At 47.9% G+C, this 16,187-nt stretch overlaps 1 protein-coding gene across 1 annotated transcript in view; it reads right to left on the bottom strand.

Moving 5' to 3' along the window:
* Positions 1–15,748, bottom strand: part of LOC119378848 (low-density lipoprotein receptor class A domain-containing protein 4) — a 72,897-nt gene extending 57,149 nt beyond the window's left edge. Inside the window, exon 1 of the mRNA XM_037647884.2 lies at positions 15,539–15,748. Coding sequence (XP_037503812.1) covers positions 15,539–15,551 — 13 coding nt within the window. The 5' untranslated portion in view covers positions 15,552–15,748. The remainder of the gene's footprint in view (positions 1–15,538) is intronic.
* Positions 15,749–16,187: the final 439 nt, after the last annotated feature.

The following is a 16,187-nucleotide window of genomic DNA, read 5'->3' as shown; positions in this document are numbered from 1 at the left end:
GCCCTGCTTCGCTCACGCGGTCGCGTCTCAGTGGTAGTTTCGGTATCGCGTACTGCCGCGTGTGTTTTGCACGCTCGTGAAAGTCGCTCTGACAGAAAGTTCGACAAAATGCCGCATGCATGTGATGTTGCCGGATGCCCGAATGGTGCACGCCGCCAGTGCACGCCGCCGCGCAGTAAAGCCGGGCAACGTTGGGCACGACAACAGTGACGTGAGAAAGACCGCTTACAGGCGGGTGATTTGAAGTGCGCTAACGCGATGCGGACCAATAAAACGTGATTTTATTTAAAAATAAGCACTTACTTGGCATAAAAGTAGCACTACGAGGTTTCTGGACCGCTATTTCAACAATCAACGTCGACTTAATATTTGCCTTTAGTGTCCCTTTAAAGGGACTCTAAAGAGAAACAATGAATCGGCCTAGATCGATAAATTGTGCTCTGAGCACACTAATGTCGTTAATTTCGCCATCACATGTTTATTAATAGAGGAGAAAAATGAAGTTTAAAGTTTCATTTTTAAATTTTGCGCCGAAATCTCCCCGCGTGACGTCACGGGTATCAAAGTGTATTTATCGTATTTTGGCGCCATTGGCTCAACAAAATTACCCCAAACTTGGTATGTTAAGTCTATGGACCCCTCAGAGGACAATGTACTTGATTTTTACCGATTAGGAACTACTAGTCCCTAATAGGCGCCGTCAAAACATGTGACGTCACGGCGAATGGTGCGGAAACTTCAAGGTGGCGCCGCCACCCACATTTTGCTTTTGCGCGTTTTCTCGCTTACTAAGCGTCCTCTCGCAGCAAGCGTGGTGTTTTTGGTATCGTGAAAGAGTACTTTACTAATATGAGAAAAATCGTTTTGCTCTTTAGTGTCCATTCAATTTCTCAGGAAGGGCCAATGCTGTCATTTTCTGATGGCTCTCTCTCTCTCTGGCCGCACAACTCGAGTGCTGGGGTTTCACGTGCCAAAACCTCGATATGATTATGAGGCACGCCGTAGTGGAGGGCTCCGGGTCAATTTCGACCACCTGGGGTTCTTGAACGTGCAAGTAAATGTAAGCACACGGGCGTTTTTCGCATTTCGCCCCATCGACACAACTCGGATTGACGGCCTTACCAAGTGAAAGAGCAGACGTTTGGTTTACTTGACATCAATGTCAGGTTTAACATAGTAAATTGCGCAGCTGCACGCAGATGTCGGAACAGAATTTACTGCCATTCAACATGTATAAAGACTCCGTGAGGCTCAATCTCGCTTTCACATCGATAAACCAGCTGCACCGCGTGTGTAGTCGACAATGTTTGGCAGGACTGAGACGACTTGGGTATACGCTTACGGACGAGATTCCATAAGCGGGTTCAGACCTAAGTTTTCGAGATGTATCGGTGTTTAGCGGAGGAAGGCATTCGCCGACTCGTAAGGAAAAAAATTTCAGCCAATGCCGACGCTCGACATATCAACAGCAAGGCTTCTAAAGACCGCGCCGCACCGAGCCACGATGTAAGGAAATGCAGCCGTACACAAGCCGTAATGTAGTGAAAGAAGCGATTGCGGCAACTATTTACGGCCTTAATGTGAAGCTAATAATGTCGATGAAGGGCGCCCTAAATTTCTTCAAACGTGACAACGTGAAGTTGAAGATGCTGGCGCCACACACACACACACACACATACACACACACACACACGCACGCACACACACACAGATTTTTTAAAGTTCGTCACGGTACGACAATGAGATATTGTCAAAGGGTAGATGCAGATGCTTGGAGGCGTTACGGAGTAACGTGACCGTAGGCATGCGCACAGGGGGGGCAGGGTAGGGCACCCCCCCCCCCACGTCACCTTAGAGGGGGGCACAAAATCTGCCCCATACATTGACTCCCCCTTGTCACTTAAGAGGGGGGGGGGCACATAATCTGCCTCGTACATTGACTTAGTAAGATTGGGGGGGGGGGGGGCGCAGCGATGAACCTTCGGCCCCCTGATGGGGAACCCTGCGCATGCCTATGCACGTGACGTTTACTCCGAGGGATGCAATACGGCCGGTTCGTATCGACATTCGACAACGAAGGTAAGAGCTACACCTACACCCACGGAAATGGGACTGCATGCTTTTCTTTTTCTTTTTTTTTACAACGCGGGCACAGACAAACAGTAATATGAAGAAATGATCCTCGCTAATCATTAAGTGAAGAGAAACGGCCGTTACTTTTTCGGACGGTTACTAAACTATACTTACACGAATTATGCGAGGCTATACGTATGCCTTTGCTGCTCAATAAATCGTTGCATGAACAATTTAATAAAGACGACAGCGGCGGGTGCAGACCTTGAATGTTCATTAGTTTTACTATAATGAAAGCTGCAATGAATAATTAGACGATGCAACAGTGTTTGACACTGCCGCCAACAATAGCGTTTACGGGATCGTAAACCAGAGAGGCACGAACATTACATCTGTACTTTAATCAACGATGAACTATGAATGCGTTACGTTAAGAGCACCCCTGCGGAGCGACGACAATGGTCCCAAACAAAGAAAGCGTTCGCGTTATTAATTATCAAAGAAGTCCTTAACGCGACGTGCACGCCTCTGACAACTCCGAATGCATGCTTCGACAGCATACGCGGCGGAAGCGCGCCGAAATGACACCGCTTTCGCGCGTTACAGACGACATCAGCAGCCCTTAACGAATGAAAAAAGAAAAAGAAAATGTATAGCCGTATGAATGAAAGGGTGCTTTAAAAAAATAATAAGTCAGTAAATCATATGTGGTGTTTAAAGCGTGCTGCTCCGATAGGCAAATCAAATTCGTGAGAGATGACATTGCAATTGGAGCTCGTTCAAATAACGGCTACGCCTCACACCGATAGTGCATCCAGCACGGCGCATGCATACGTATACAAGCTGCAGGCGGAACATACGAGTGTGTATTAAATTAGCCTCATACGGCAGAAAAAGTTAAGGCAGCTTTGCACAAGTGGTGCCAAGCCTGAAGGAAGTGCGGAGCTGGACAGCCTTCTTCTTCGTTTTCTAGACATTTCTCTTTCTTTCTTCATCTCTGTAGTTCTTTTCCTCCCCTTTCTTTCTCTTTCTTTCTATGCTATGCTTTACTCTCAACCCTCCTCCTCACCCTCACGTCCCTTTCCCACCCTCCTGCTATACTTTACTATACAAGGCTATGCTATATGCTCCGCTATTATAGCGTGCCTGAATAGCCGAGTGATTACGGCGCTCGCCTTCGGATCAGGCATTTGTGGAACTGTTTACATATATTGCGCTTTGTGTTTATGCATATCTAAACCTGCACTTTGCAATTTGGCTAGCGGGAACGCCGTTCACGTTTGTTACAATTTGTGTGCCTATAGCATTGTTGTTCATGTATATGGTGTTTCGTGTTCCGTTATATTTTGCACTGTACTTCGAAATTTGCGCAGTAACAAACTGCTTACGTGCATTAGAGTTTCTGTGCATGGCATTATTGTACGTGCATATTTTCACGTGTACAGCGCAAAACCTTTCACGGTCTGAGTTCATTGATCCATTACCCATATGTCCTAGTTGCTTTCCATGTATCAAGGAGGCTCGGGTTCTCCTCAAGTGGCAAGCGTCGCTTCTCTCCCGAGCCTGCCCTTATCCTTGAGATGAAATAAAAATTGAATTGAACTGAATTGAATCGTGGCTACGCGGGTTCGAATACCGCCTCGTTAAGAAATTTTTTTCGCCAAGAATTTCCTTCCTTCCTTCCTTTCTTTTCTTTCTTTCTTTCTTTCTTTCTTTCTTTCTTTCTTTCTTTCTTTCTTTCTTTCTTTCTTTCTTTCTTTCTTTCTTTTTTTCTATTCTTTCTCTTTCTTCTTCTCTTTCTTCCTTCCTTTCTTCCTTTCTTTCTTTCTTTCTTTCTTTCTTTCTTTCTTTCTTTCTTTCTTTCTTTCTTTCTTTCTTTCTGTACTCGTTGTCTCACCCATCAGACAAATCGGCGCACGTGTTCTGGGAGCGAAGCAGAAGAGGAGAAAGAGGATGCAGTGAGCGCGTTCCGGTTCGTGATGATGATTATTCCTGCTCACCCGTCACGGACACATGCTCGGCTCAAACAGCTCCGCTGTTGAAGATGATGCCAGGATGACCTGTGGCGTTCCTCGACAGTGAAGTAGTGCAAACGAAATTGCACCATCACATGACTATTTTGTTTAGATTGATCGATAGCATGTGCTTCTGCTAGAGTAACAGTTCCTTCAGCTACAATTACTCAATGTAAGCGGTTGTTTTGTTTGTGTCCATTTCCCTTTCTCTCTCTCCCCCTTCCGCTATCATTCTCTTTTTAACCTCGCACCTAAACTCTCCCGGTGCAGGAAGTACCCATGGCTTACCTCCCGGGCCTTTCTGTGCATTTCCCATTTAGCTCGCGCTGAAAGGTGTCATTGCCTTCGCGCAGAAGAATGGAGCGGTGTATCCAGGGCCGTAGCCAGGGGGGGGGGGGGCTAGCCCCCCCCCCCCCCCGTAATTTTGGTGAAGTATGTGTTTTTACCAAAAATAAATAATAAAAATAGGTGTTTTTCTCAAAAAGTCAATTTTCAGCAAGTGGGCCACCCCGAAAAAAATTCCTGGCTACGGGCCTGGGTGTATCAGTGGTTGATGAAATGTGCCCCGTTTGGTATGGTGATTCGCACCAGTGCGAGTTGCGTTGTGGGGATGGTGCGAGGATTTCACTCGTGTTCAGTAAGTCGAAAGTGCTTTGCGCTTTTAAGGTGTAACCGCAGGGCTTCAAGTCAGGGGGGGAGGAACTCTCCCTTTTTCCTCTTTATTATTTAGGGAGCGGCTCGGCCCACCTTCCGCAGGTCAACTGTATCTTTGCGGCGCCCATTTAACAAGCGCTGGAGTTGATTTTTTTGCCAGTAGTGCTTTGTGCAGGGAAATTCTCTCTCTCCAATTATTCGGTTGATGTGCGAGAAAAACAGGAAAACAGGTACTGCCTCTGTCATACTGCTCGCATGCATTTCCCCGAAACACTGCACACGGCGGATCACCGCCCTGTTCGACTAAGCACTAAGCTTCTTGGCGCAGCGTATACTGTTTCACGAGGCACCTGAGCGTGAAGCTACCTGCTCGTGAATCAATGAAGGTTCACCTTGGTGTCTAAGTTACCACTCAATATTCATTCGTTTAGTTGTGAATTACGAGTCGTAATGCCAAGTACGCATGCATTTTTCCTCTTTTTTTAGGCAGGTAAGTGTGAAAACAAAATATAGCGTCATCGTGCCTAAGTTCTCCATGCAGTGAGTCAACTAATGAATGTTCTGCGTTGCAGCTAGTTGCTTTCAGCTCTCACATCTTTAACTCTTTACATCCCGAGTTATTTCTGAAAAATCGTAACCAATATGCTTATTTCTTTTTAGCGCTTGATTGGATTGGCACAGTGAATAAATATCAGAAATACACTCGGGATACTGCTGTAACGGGCGCTTTACACACGAGGGAAACAGATGGATAAAAACACTTCCTTGTCTGACGGTCACTGCCTGTAGCATCCCGCTCCAAGCACTTCATCCTCCTCCTCGATCATCTCGCTCAAACCCGCGTCCCACTGTCATTCTTTCCCGTAACAAAATATCGATTTCTGTAACATTCATAAGCACTTGTTCAATTGTTCAATTGGCTTCACCACACTGTGACCATCCCAAACACAACTTCTGTGGCCTGTGCGAGTTTTGACGAAACACTTTCACACAGAACAACACGGTGTGTGTGTGTGTGTGTGTGTGTGTGTGTGTGTGTGTGTGTGTGTGTGTGTGTGTGTGTGTGTGTGTGTGTGTGTGTGTGTGTGTGTGTGTGTGTGTGTGTGTGTGTGTGTGTGTGTGTGTGTGTGTGTGTGTGTGTGTGTGTGTGTGTGTGTGTGTGTGTGTGTGCGTGTGCGTGTGCGCAGAGAGAGAGGCCGTCACGCTATGAAGGGAGACTTCAAGCCCTGCACGGTAACCGATGACGACAGCAGCGCCAACCGAAAGAAACATACTGCACAGATCGCGCCTGTATAGGAAAACACGCGATATATTAAACGAAGAAACTAATCATTTATGCAAAACATTTCTCACTGAGAACGGCTATTACGGTCATAATTTAATCGTTTCAAGCAATGTGACATGTATTCCTGCGGAAAAGAGCCTAAGCATGAAGAAAAGTCTCGTTTTCAAAGTTTTTACGCGCTTTCGAAAGAAACGACTACACTGTAGAAGGATTGAAAGCTGGGCTAGTTGGTGACAGTACTTGAACATTCTTGAAACAGCGCAAAGACGACGAGGACGAAGAGAAGAGTGGTTTGTGGTTCCTTTCTCTTCGTCCCCGTCGTCGCTGTGCTGTTTCAAGTAAACGACTACACGTTTACACACTCGGAAAGCCAGGCTTCTCATTGCTCTACAAAACAGGAGGTCCTTGAATAACGGCAGGCAGTCCCTTTAAGATGCAACACGTAAAGAGGTGCCCGCTACTGTCGTCACACAGAGGGCCTCTTGCGTTAAGTGCGGAAATTGATAACATAGCACACACGCTCGAGATGGCGACTCGGCCCTGCAAGGGGAACAAGTCTCCCCACGAAAGTGCGCAGCTAGCAAAGCGAGCGCAGCATAAGCCGAGTGGAGCAGGAAAGCGTACGCACCCTTCCGTGTTGTCACTGTGCACGGGAACACCAGCCCTACTGAGACGCCTATCGGGCGACGAACGCTTTGCAGCTTCATATTTGCAAGTATACGAGTCACCACGGCATCATCCGGCCGGCCGCCATCTCGGGCTGCAGGCATATTCCGTGCAGCGCAGCGAAGCCTACGAGTCGCCTCAACCAATCGGCGGCGGCAAACCGAAAATGGACTCGTCCATTGTCCGGCGACAGTCAGGAACATAGCGACACAAAGTTTGCTAAAAAGTGAATGCCAATAAGCGACTTTCCTTTTATGTGGCAGGCTCTCATTCCCCACTGGCTGACGGGACGCCCAGCTTTCAGGTCATCACACATTCTGGGCGGGCGGGGGGGGGGGGGGGGGGGGGGGATTACGTGCCAAAACTACGATATTATGACACGCCGTCGTGGAGAACACTGGATTCACTTTTACGACCTGCGGGGTTCTTAAACGTGCGCTCAATGCGCGCTAGGCAAGCGTTTTTGCATTTCGCTCGCATCAAAATGTGGACGTCACGGCTGGAACCCAACCTGCAACCTCGTGTTCAGCAGCGCAATGCCACAGCCTACCACGGAGGGCTTGTGGTTTAGTCGCTAATGAAAAATTCTAGAAATCGACGGGCGTGCGTTCATAAGCATCCTTTTGACAGAGGAGCTTCACGTAACCATCACACTGCGTAGCGAGTAACGGGACACTGAAACGTAAATAATGACGAAAAGCGTTGGCCAATTAGCTCTCGGGTTAACGGCATTTGCGGTGTGGTGTCACAGGAGCAAACAACTGCTGTTAAGGTCACCATCAGCTGTCACTGTTATGCCACCATCAAGTACGTCCCCTGCTATGCGCCCTATCGCGAAAGTCAAAGCCAATTGACGCGATTACTTGACTTGTTGAATAACTAACGTACTAGAGCAACACGTGGCCCATGAACTATGTCTCAGACTGCGGATTAATTTCAACTACACCTAATTTCGCTAAACGTTTAACACGTATGAAAGAACAGAAAATGTACCGACACACGAACACGTATACATACACCGCAAGGCGCGTCGCTCCTAGTTGCTTGCCAAATTTTCAATCAAACTGTGAGCACAAATAACAGCGAGAGGCGCACACCTCATGCGTACTGCCCTGCACTCGTCAATCACAACCACGCGCATCGAATACACTGCATCACAACCAATGCACGAAAGACCTGGGCCCCTATCCGCAAAAGTCGCAAGACAAAATTTTTAGCCAATCCTGGTGGGTCCGCATTAGCGAAAACGTCTTACGCTAAATTTGTTCGCACGAAAAAAAGAAAAAAAGGGTAAAACAAACTTTGACCGTAAGGGTAAGCCTAAAGCGTTTGCAAATCTTGAATTTCTGGATTTTCGAAAGTTTCGTCGATGAAATCGATTTTATGGTATAAAATTAGCGCGCAAGGCTTGAATGGGCTTTTACCCTCTCACCTCTCTCTTTCCCACCCCTTGCTATACTATACTATACGTGGCTATGCTTGCGCTCTTTTTTTTTCTATCTTTTTTTGCGCCTCTTTCTATCTTTTCTCTCTTTCTTGCCTGCCTTTCTCACTATTTTTCTCTTTCTTTCTATGTCTTTTCTCCCTCTCTCTCTGTAGTCGTTTTTTCGCCTTCCACCTTTTCTCTCTTTCTTCTCAATCTTTCTGTCTGTTTCTTCCTTTCTCTCTCTCTCTTTCTGCACTCGTTCTCCCCTCCTCCTTTCCCTCCTCCTCACCCACTTCCCTTTCCCACCCCCTTGATATTATACTATACTATACAAGGCTATGCTATGCTCTGCTAGCGTGTTGGAATTGCAGAAAGCACAGGAGTTCGTACCTGAGTGGTTGTCGAGGGTACAACCCTCGACAGCACTCAAGGAATTTTAAACGTGCGTCTGTCCAGTAAAACTGACACAATTTGTTGTCGTTACTTTCATGTCCTTGTTCTTTAATGTACATATCTGAGAACAGGCAGTAAAGCAAAAAAAAAATTCAAAATTGCCGAGCGGTTAGGACGCGGGTTCGAATCTCGCCTCGACAAGAAATTTTTTCGCCAAGAATTTATCTCTTTCTTTGTCTCTCTTTCTCTTTCTACTCCTTGTCTCGCCCATCAGAGTTATCGCATCCCACGCCGGACAAACCCGCTCACGTGTTCTGGAAGCGGAAGAGGAAGAAGAGGACGAAGAGAGCGCGTGCCGGTTCATGGTGGTGATAATTTTCTACCTACGACACACGGCAAGCCTCGAGCATAACAGCTCTGCTGCAAAGAAACAGCCAACCCCGACGCTAAACATCATTATCAATAGCGGCCGGCCAATGCAAACAGCGTTTGAAGAAAAAGCTCAGCGAAATTCGGTCTGTTTACACCAAGCAATTTACAATTTCTTGCTGTAAAGAGCAACTGCATATCATCCTTCAGTGTTACACAGTGCTTTCTGCGTTTCTTTCTTTTTTTCTGATATGTTAGCCCAGCGACAAGGGGGAGCCAGCGCCGCTTTATGGTGCCAACGTCTCCTTAAAACAGCTATGAGTAAATAGAAGAAGAGAAATAAACACCTCAAGGCACTCTAAGGAAAAACTAGATAGCGTGCAGTGCAAAAATAAGCAACGCACGTTTGAAGGCACGTAACCTACAACGGCCAATCTACCACAAAAACAAAGCGCGCTTATGAGAATGCCAGGAAATCTCTGGTTCTATACAAACAAAGCAAGTTCATGCAAGATAAAGGAGTGTCAAAGTAATGAAAAGGAGAAAGCCACCGGAACAACAGTGCAGTGGATCTATGATAAGCTTAAGGTAAACAGCGTTATATCTGAATGGGATCAAGATTCGCTGGCCACGTAAAAGCCGTCGAGATAACGGACAGCGCAGTGATGGCTCTGATGATTCTGGCCTTGGCAGCGCATCGGGTATCTGGAGCGTCAGCCGGAATGGTTGGGAAGCGAGGGGCCGCAGCGAGAGCTCCGATTGCTTGCACTGAATTCGAGCGGCGTAGCAAACAAAGTAACAGATTTAGAATATTTATTACATTCGCTTCGCCCTCACGGCGTTAGCTGCATTGTTCCCGCGGGCTATAAATCTCCAGACGGGACAGGGCCCGGCGAGGTGGCGGGCGTCGTTGCCGCTTATCCGGTCTGGTGAAAGATCAATTATGTTAATACTGAATCTTATTGAAGCCGCGTAATATATAGAGCCTTCCGCTTCGCCCGAGAGCTCGCATGATTTTAACATGCTTATGCGCGCTAATGTAAATTATAATTACAAGACTAATAATACTGTCGACTTCAAGTTTCCTCATTTCAAATGGGAGGAATTTTTAACGGGTCATGCAGATACTGCTAAATGCCGGACATGCTGCCAGAATTCATGTTTCCTCATGAACTTAAAAAGTGTAAAATACTGCGCTAGAGAGAGACTTCGTTTTCATATTAAACATAGCGACTAATACCATATATTATCATATATTATGTGGTCATCTTCGACTAATATCATAGTCGAAGATGATTTCTACGAATGTATTGTGTTGCACCCAATGTACCAAAGAGATCTAACGAGACCTCATGTCTGTGCTCGTGTTAAAGTTAATTGCGGTGCAGATGAAACACCTATTGTTGGTTATTTAAAGTGCCGCGGGTTCGATCCCGGCCGCGGCGGTCGCATTTCGATGGAGGCGAGATGCTAGAGGCCCGTGTACTGTGCGATGTCAGTGCTCGTTGAAGAACACCAGTTGGTCGAAATTTCCGGAGCCCTCAGCTACGGCGTGCCTCATAATCATATCGTGGTTTTGGCACGTAAAACCCCAAATATTATTTAAAGTGCCTCTTGATTCTGAGAGCACGCCAGATTCGGAATTTGTTGAATAGCTGTGAAAATGCTTTTTTTTTTCTTTTTTTAAATCGTTGAGCAGTGTGCAGATAATATTTCGCCTGCACGTGCTTCGAAAAGGGGAGAAGAAAAAGAACGAACCATGGATAATTGGAAATATTATCCGCAGTAAACCCAACATAAAAGACTAAGCAAAGTGAAAGCCGTGGCAACTAAAATTTCAAGCGCTGAAATACACTAAGAAGGAACAATTTAAGATAAAACGGTTAAGAGGTTTCTCATGTGATCACCAAGAAGATATCGGCTTTTCTTTAGAGACAAGGACGACAGACTTAACCGGACGCTAGGCGGAACATAAATCAAAGAGGACGAATGTGGAATTACAGCGGACAGATTCAACCGCGGTATCTCAGTTTCATTGTTCAATCATGACTAAGATGACATCGAAAAACACGAGTTTGCTGCTGTGTCGTCGTGCTTATGAAATTCCCATTATCCGGGAAGAAATGTTTAAGCAAGCACTGTTATTAGAGACAAAAGAAGCCTTCCGGGTCTGACGGTGCACCGATCGTATTTTTGCGAACACGTGCGGAGTGCCTGTCACATTATCTTAACAAAAGATTTGTGGCGCGAATTGAACAAGGAAAAAAAAAAAAAAACATGTAGAAGGCAGTATAGGACTTTCAACCAACTAACTTATTTTCCAGCACATCGCCCAAACATATCTGTTTTCAGAAATGCGCCCACAGAGGGGGCGCGCTCTCTTTGTGCGTAATGGATTTTCCGGTATTTAAGGACCGCAACGAATGATTACAGACCAGGGCTCGTATTCACAAAAACGTCCTACGCCAAAAATGTTCGTAAGGGAATATTTCAGCCAATCACAATGCGGGACACGTCATTAGCGTAGATGGCTAACCAATGGAAAAACGCACTTACGAAAGAGAAGTTTTGTGAATTCACAAAGCTTTTTTTTTTTTTTCGTAAGTGATTTTTGTGATTGGCCGACCAGCTTTGCTAATAAAAGTAATAACTGTTGGGGTGTTACGTCCCAAAACCACGAATGATTATGAGGGACGCCGTAGTGGAATGCTTCGTAAATTTTGACCATATGTTGTTGTTAACGTGCAGCTAAATCTAAGTACACGGGCCTCTAGCATTTCACCTCCATCGAAATGCGGCCGCCGCGGCCGGGATTCGATCCCGCGACTATCGGGCCAGCAGTCGAAAGCAATAACCAGTGGACACACACGGCGGGTGTTCGCTAATGATATATCCAGCATCCGCGCTGCCTGAAATATTAGCTCACGAACAATTCATAGCGTAAGACGTTTTCGTGAATTTTAGGGGTCCTATATAGCTCACATCGGTATGCTGCATGCTTCTGGTTTGAATTTATCGACGTAAAATAATGTTGTCTGAAATGCATAATACAAAAACTCATTCACCAGATTTTAAAACCAAATGACTTATTATGTCCCTATCCAGCGCGTACACAGATCTGGTAGAACAGTTGACTATGTTTGTGAAGCTCTAGGTGCAAGTCAACAAATAGACGTTATGCGTACTGATTTCGCGAAGGAATTCGATTAAGTCCCCCGCCTTAAACTGCCTCGCAAATCTCGCGATGTAGGAACCAGTGCGCCAGTGGTCGGTTGGATGGAAGCGTATTTGTCGCATCGTCAGCAAGCATTTAGAGAAATCTAGAAGTCTATTAAGGTTAAATTATTAGGGCGACATAGAAATATATTCAGGCAACACATATCCTGCGAAAATTAAGCTTTTTTGCAGACAAATGTTTATTCTCAGCTCAGCATGTGAAGAGGGTGTCTTCATGTCAATCCCTATATGCTCATGCTGTAGAAAACGGGGGATAGAAAAGCAATTGTAACATATCCTTTCACACTCGCATTGCAAAATGCGTTCCGTTTTTGTTGGCATACAACAATGGCGCCCAAATTTTGGTTAGCGAAACTACTTTCAAGTACCTATGCGTAACAATATAGAAGAATCTAAGCTACAGTCCCTATGTAGCGAACGTCGCTTTGTCGGCAGGAAACTGTGCTTTCTCGGACAGAAATTACGGAACGCGATTGCAGAAGTGAAGGTGATGGCTTATAGAATTCATGTTAGAACAACTTTAGGTATAACATGACGGTGCATATTGAATCCTGACACAAAAAAGTAATTGAAGACGAAATCGCGGCGTTTACAGCTATTCTCGGCTTGCTTTGTATGCTCGAAATATAGACGCAATGACTAGGTAACAAAGGATGTACGATTTAAAGACACTAGAACTCTAAGGCAGACGTTCTGATCGGGATAGTTTTCCTTTTGTAAATAAGTCAACGAAGTAAAGGAACGGACAGGCATACATAACTATGCTTACGAACAAACCAGATTGTCATTGTGCAAGGAATGCGAACCCGTACTAATTTGTTTTCTCTTTCATGAGACTATAAATGCACCAAATACTTTACCGAATGATGTGCACGAAAAGGACATGAGCGATTTTGAACTCTGCGTAGGGAAGTATTACGAGAAATGTGCTTCCGGTTCGGTTTACTGCTCCGGAATTTTCACACAAAGGGCAAAAAGAAAGGACGGGTGCGCAATGTTCAGATGATTGCATGTGTTCGGTGCGTCTTCCGTTATAGCGCTTCGTGCAAAACTTCCAGCGCCGCGACCCGAACGATGTCGATCAACCAGCCCCATCCGAAGCCTTACTTATCACGTGTGCTTATGTGAACTTGACTCACTGCACCCTCGCTTCAACGACCCACAACAAAGGGTTAACGGTACGACTAAATAAAAAGTTCATCTGACAGGCGAAGAACTGTCATGCCACTGTCGAGTGGACATTCCTCGAATCTCTGTAGATTCATTCGCTTAACGAGACGCCAGTGAGCGTACACAAAGGCGGCTCCAGTGTCCTTTATTGATCCAGCATAACCACATACACACGCCACCTCTTTGAGGGAGAAAACAACAATAGACGCGTCAATTTTGAATACGAGCGAAAGCCGTCGCGCAGTGGTCACCGGCAGTGTTTACGGAAGCGAGACGGCGGGGACATTTTGTTGACCGCCTGCCGGCGGCTAGCAACTTCCTCTAAAACTGGAATCGATGACACAACGTCAGGGCGAGAGAGAGGACACAGGGAATGTGAAGGCCGAGCAGTCGCACGCTCGATCTGGGCACATGCAGCGAAAGGAACCCAAGGGGGGGGGTGACGCAAACGCAAAGAAAATAGAGAATAAAAACGGAAATGCGACGTCTCGCGGCGGCGGAGGAGAGACGACGCCGAGATGCTGCTGAGCGAGCCTGCTGCAGCCGCGCGCTCGAAAAAGCTACGCGCGAAGAAGCAACAGCAGCAGCAGCAGACGACGGCGACGACTCGTCGGCGTAGCGGCGGCGGCGGCGGCGCAGCGCTTTCACTCGGGCGCTGCGAAGGAGGAATCCGAATCCAGTTTTCTCCGGACGGGTCCAGGAAAAGGAGGGGAGGGGCCCAGAGAGGCGCAGAAAATGTTTCCACGGACAGATGCGGCAGCAAGAAAGAAGGGCCAAGCATACGCCGAGCAAAGAAAAAATAAGAAAGTAGGCTACCCGACCCGCGTTCGGGCGCACGTTGGGACGAAACACAGTGTGTGACAGTGTGTTGTACTACCACCCGAATAAGGCCGCGGCTGGCATCAGCGACCCGGCGCAGGCAACAAGGCAATTTCAGCTGGCAACAGCGAACGCCGTCTATACTTTAACTCTCTCCCTCACTTTTTTTCAATTTTTATTTTACGCACTTCGCGTCAAATTAGCTCTAATACTCGGAAATGAGAAAACGCTAATAATGATTAGCCACGCGCAAATTCCGGACGTCGCTTTTAACGCGAGGATATCCTGCACCACAGCTGAACTCGTCCGGGGCAGGGTAACTAACATGAGTTTAGTCGACACTAATAGCGAATGCCTGCACGACTGAGGTCGAAAGTGTCAAGCATCGGTGTGTTACAGCGTGCGTGCATCAGAAAACGGCATTCGTCCCGTGCGCACGTATATATGGATATACATGGGGTTCAATTGGATATACAGGTTTGTTTGTTTTTATTTCACGATCCGACGTATCCATACCGCTGACGTAGGTTAGTTCTGCACGCTTGAGACAAGTCTGTGTATAACCAATTGTATTTGTGCAGCTTGCAAAATGCATTTGGTGCGTACGTACGCGCGCTATACCTGACGCTCGTGAACGGGACCTTTTGCACAACAGTCAAGCCCTTCATGAGCATGCGTACATCTCTTTCATACACGTCTCTGCACACAATTAAAGGGTCATAAAGATTTAAAGCAATTGTTATGATAGAAAGCGTCCTTCGTTTGCGCTTGCGCGAAAACCAAAAATATGCCGAAGAGCAAGAGCACTAGGATGACCGCTAACTTAATAGAGGTCTCCAGAAAATTTGTAGCGTCAGTCGTAGCCGTGGAGGATTTCACCCTCAAGAAGACGCATGTGATCGCGAGAAGCAAAGGGCAAAGACGCTGTTTCCTTTTTTTTCTCCTCGCAAGTGGGTATAGCGCCTGCACAGGGCCCCAGAAAAGAGCGAACCGCGACACAAAAGGCCTACCCGAACGTGCATCGTCGCTCGGGGAGAGGCCCCATTTGGGCTGCGGGACCGCTTTTGCGAAGCGGATGCCGGCGCACGGGGGCCGGCGAGCTGCCCGGAGCGCTCAGGCGCCTAGGCCTCGACCCTGCGAGCCCCGGGCTGCCCAATGCAGCACGCTCAGGCGCCGACTCAATCGGCCGGCTGTGCAGGCGTCCCAGAGCGCTTCGATCGGGCTCGAACGAGCCGACGGAGCTCTCAGGGAGACCGCGGGAGCGTGCAGATCGCAGCTGCAGAAGCGCTAGCAAGGCCAAAAGGATCGCGACTCGACCCCGTGCGGGTGGCCAAGTCGCAAGCCTTTGGGCGCTTTTACCCAGCTGGGCTGGCGCGGTGCAAAACGCACGCCCCCAATGCGGCCAACCGTTAAAAGCAGTGCGGTACTCACAGCTCGCCAGCATGTCGGCCGCAACGCAGGGGGGCCGGCGGCGCCGGCCTTTGTGGGCATTATCCGGGTGGGCCTAGAGCAGAGCGGCCAGGCTAAGCCGAGCTCGGCGCTCGGCAGGCCATCCAGCAGGGCTAACACTCGACACGCAAATGCAGCAGCAGCAGCGCAGCCGCCAAGCCGCTGCCCGCTGCTGCCAGGGCGGTGCGTGACGCCCTCTGAACGCCGGCAACGTCACAGCCCACGTGACCCGGCGCCGACGTCACAGACGGGCGCGCAGACGCAAGGTCGCCAGACGAACGCAATTTCGCTGGCCCAATGTTTACCGCTGCCGCTGCGGCCTCCTCCTCTCTTACGTGGGGGCTGCTGGCGACCCACGCTTTCCACCCTCGCCCCCGATAACTGGCGCTTCTCGGAAAGAGATTTGCTTTTTCGGCCGCCGCCTCCTGGCCATCCTGGCCCCGCGTGAAGCAATGCTGGCGCGGACGTCGTCTACAGCGGTCGGCTTCGCCACCGCTCTGCCGCACGAGGACACGCGGCGCCGGTCGTGACCGCTGCAGCGGCCCTGACGGAATATGGAATCGGCACGTAGCACCATCCGAGAAGCGAGCGCTCAAGAACCGAAAGCGCAAGGAGAATTCATATGGAGCTA

Source organism: Rhipicephalus sanguineus, chromosome 1, assembly GCF_013339695.2.
Source record: "Rhipicephalus sanguineus isolate Rsan-2018 chromosome 1, BIME_Rsan_1.4, whole genome shotgun sequence".
Taxonomy (NCBI): Eukaryota; Metazoa; Arthropoda; class Arachnida; order Ixodida; family Ixodidae; genus Rhipicephalus; species Rhipicephalus sanguineus.
The sequence above is the reverse complement of the archived record's forward strand: the minus strand, read 5'-3'. Positions and strand labels throughout refer to the sequence as shown.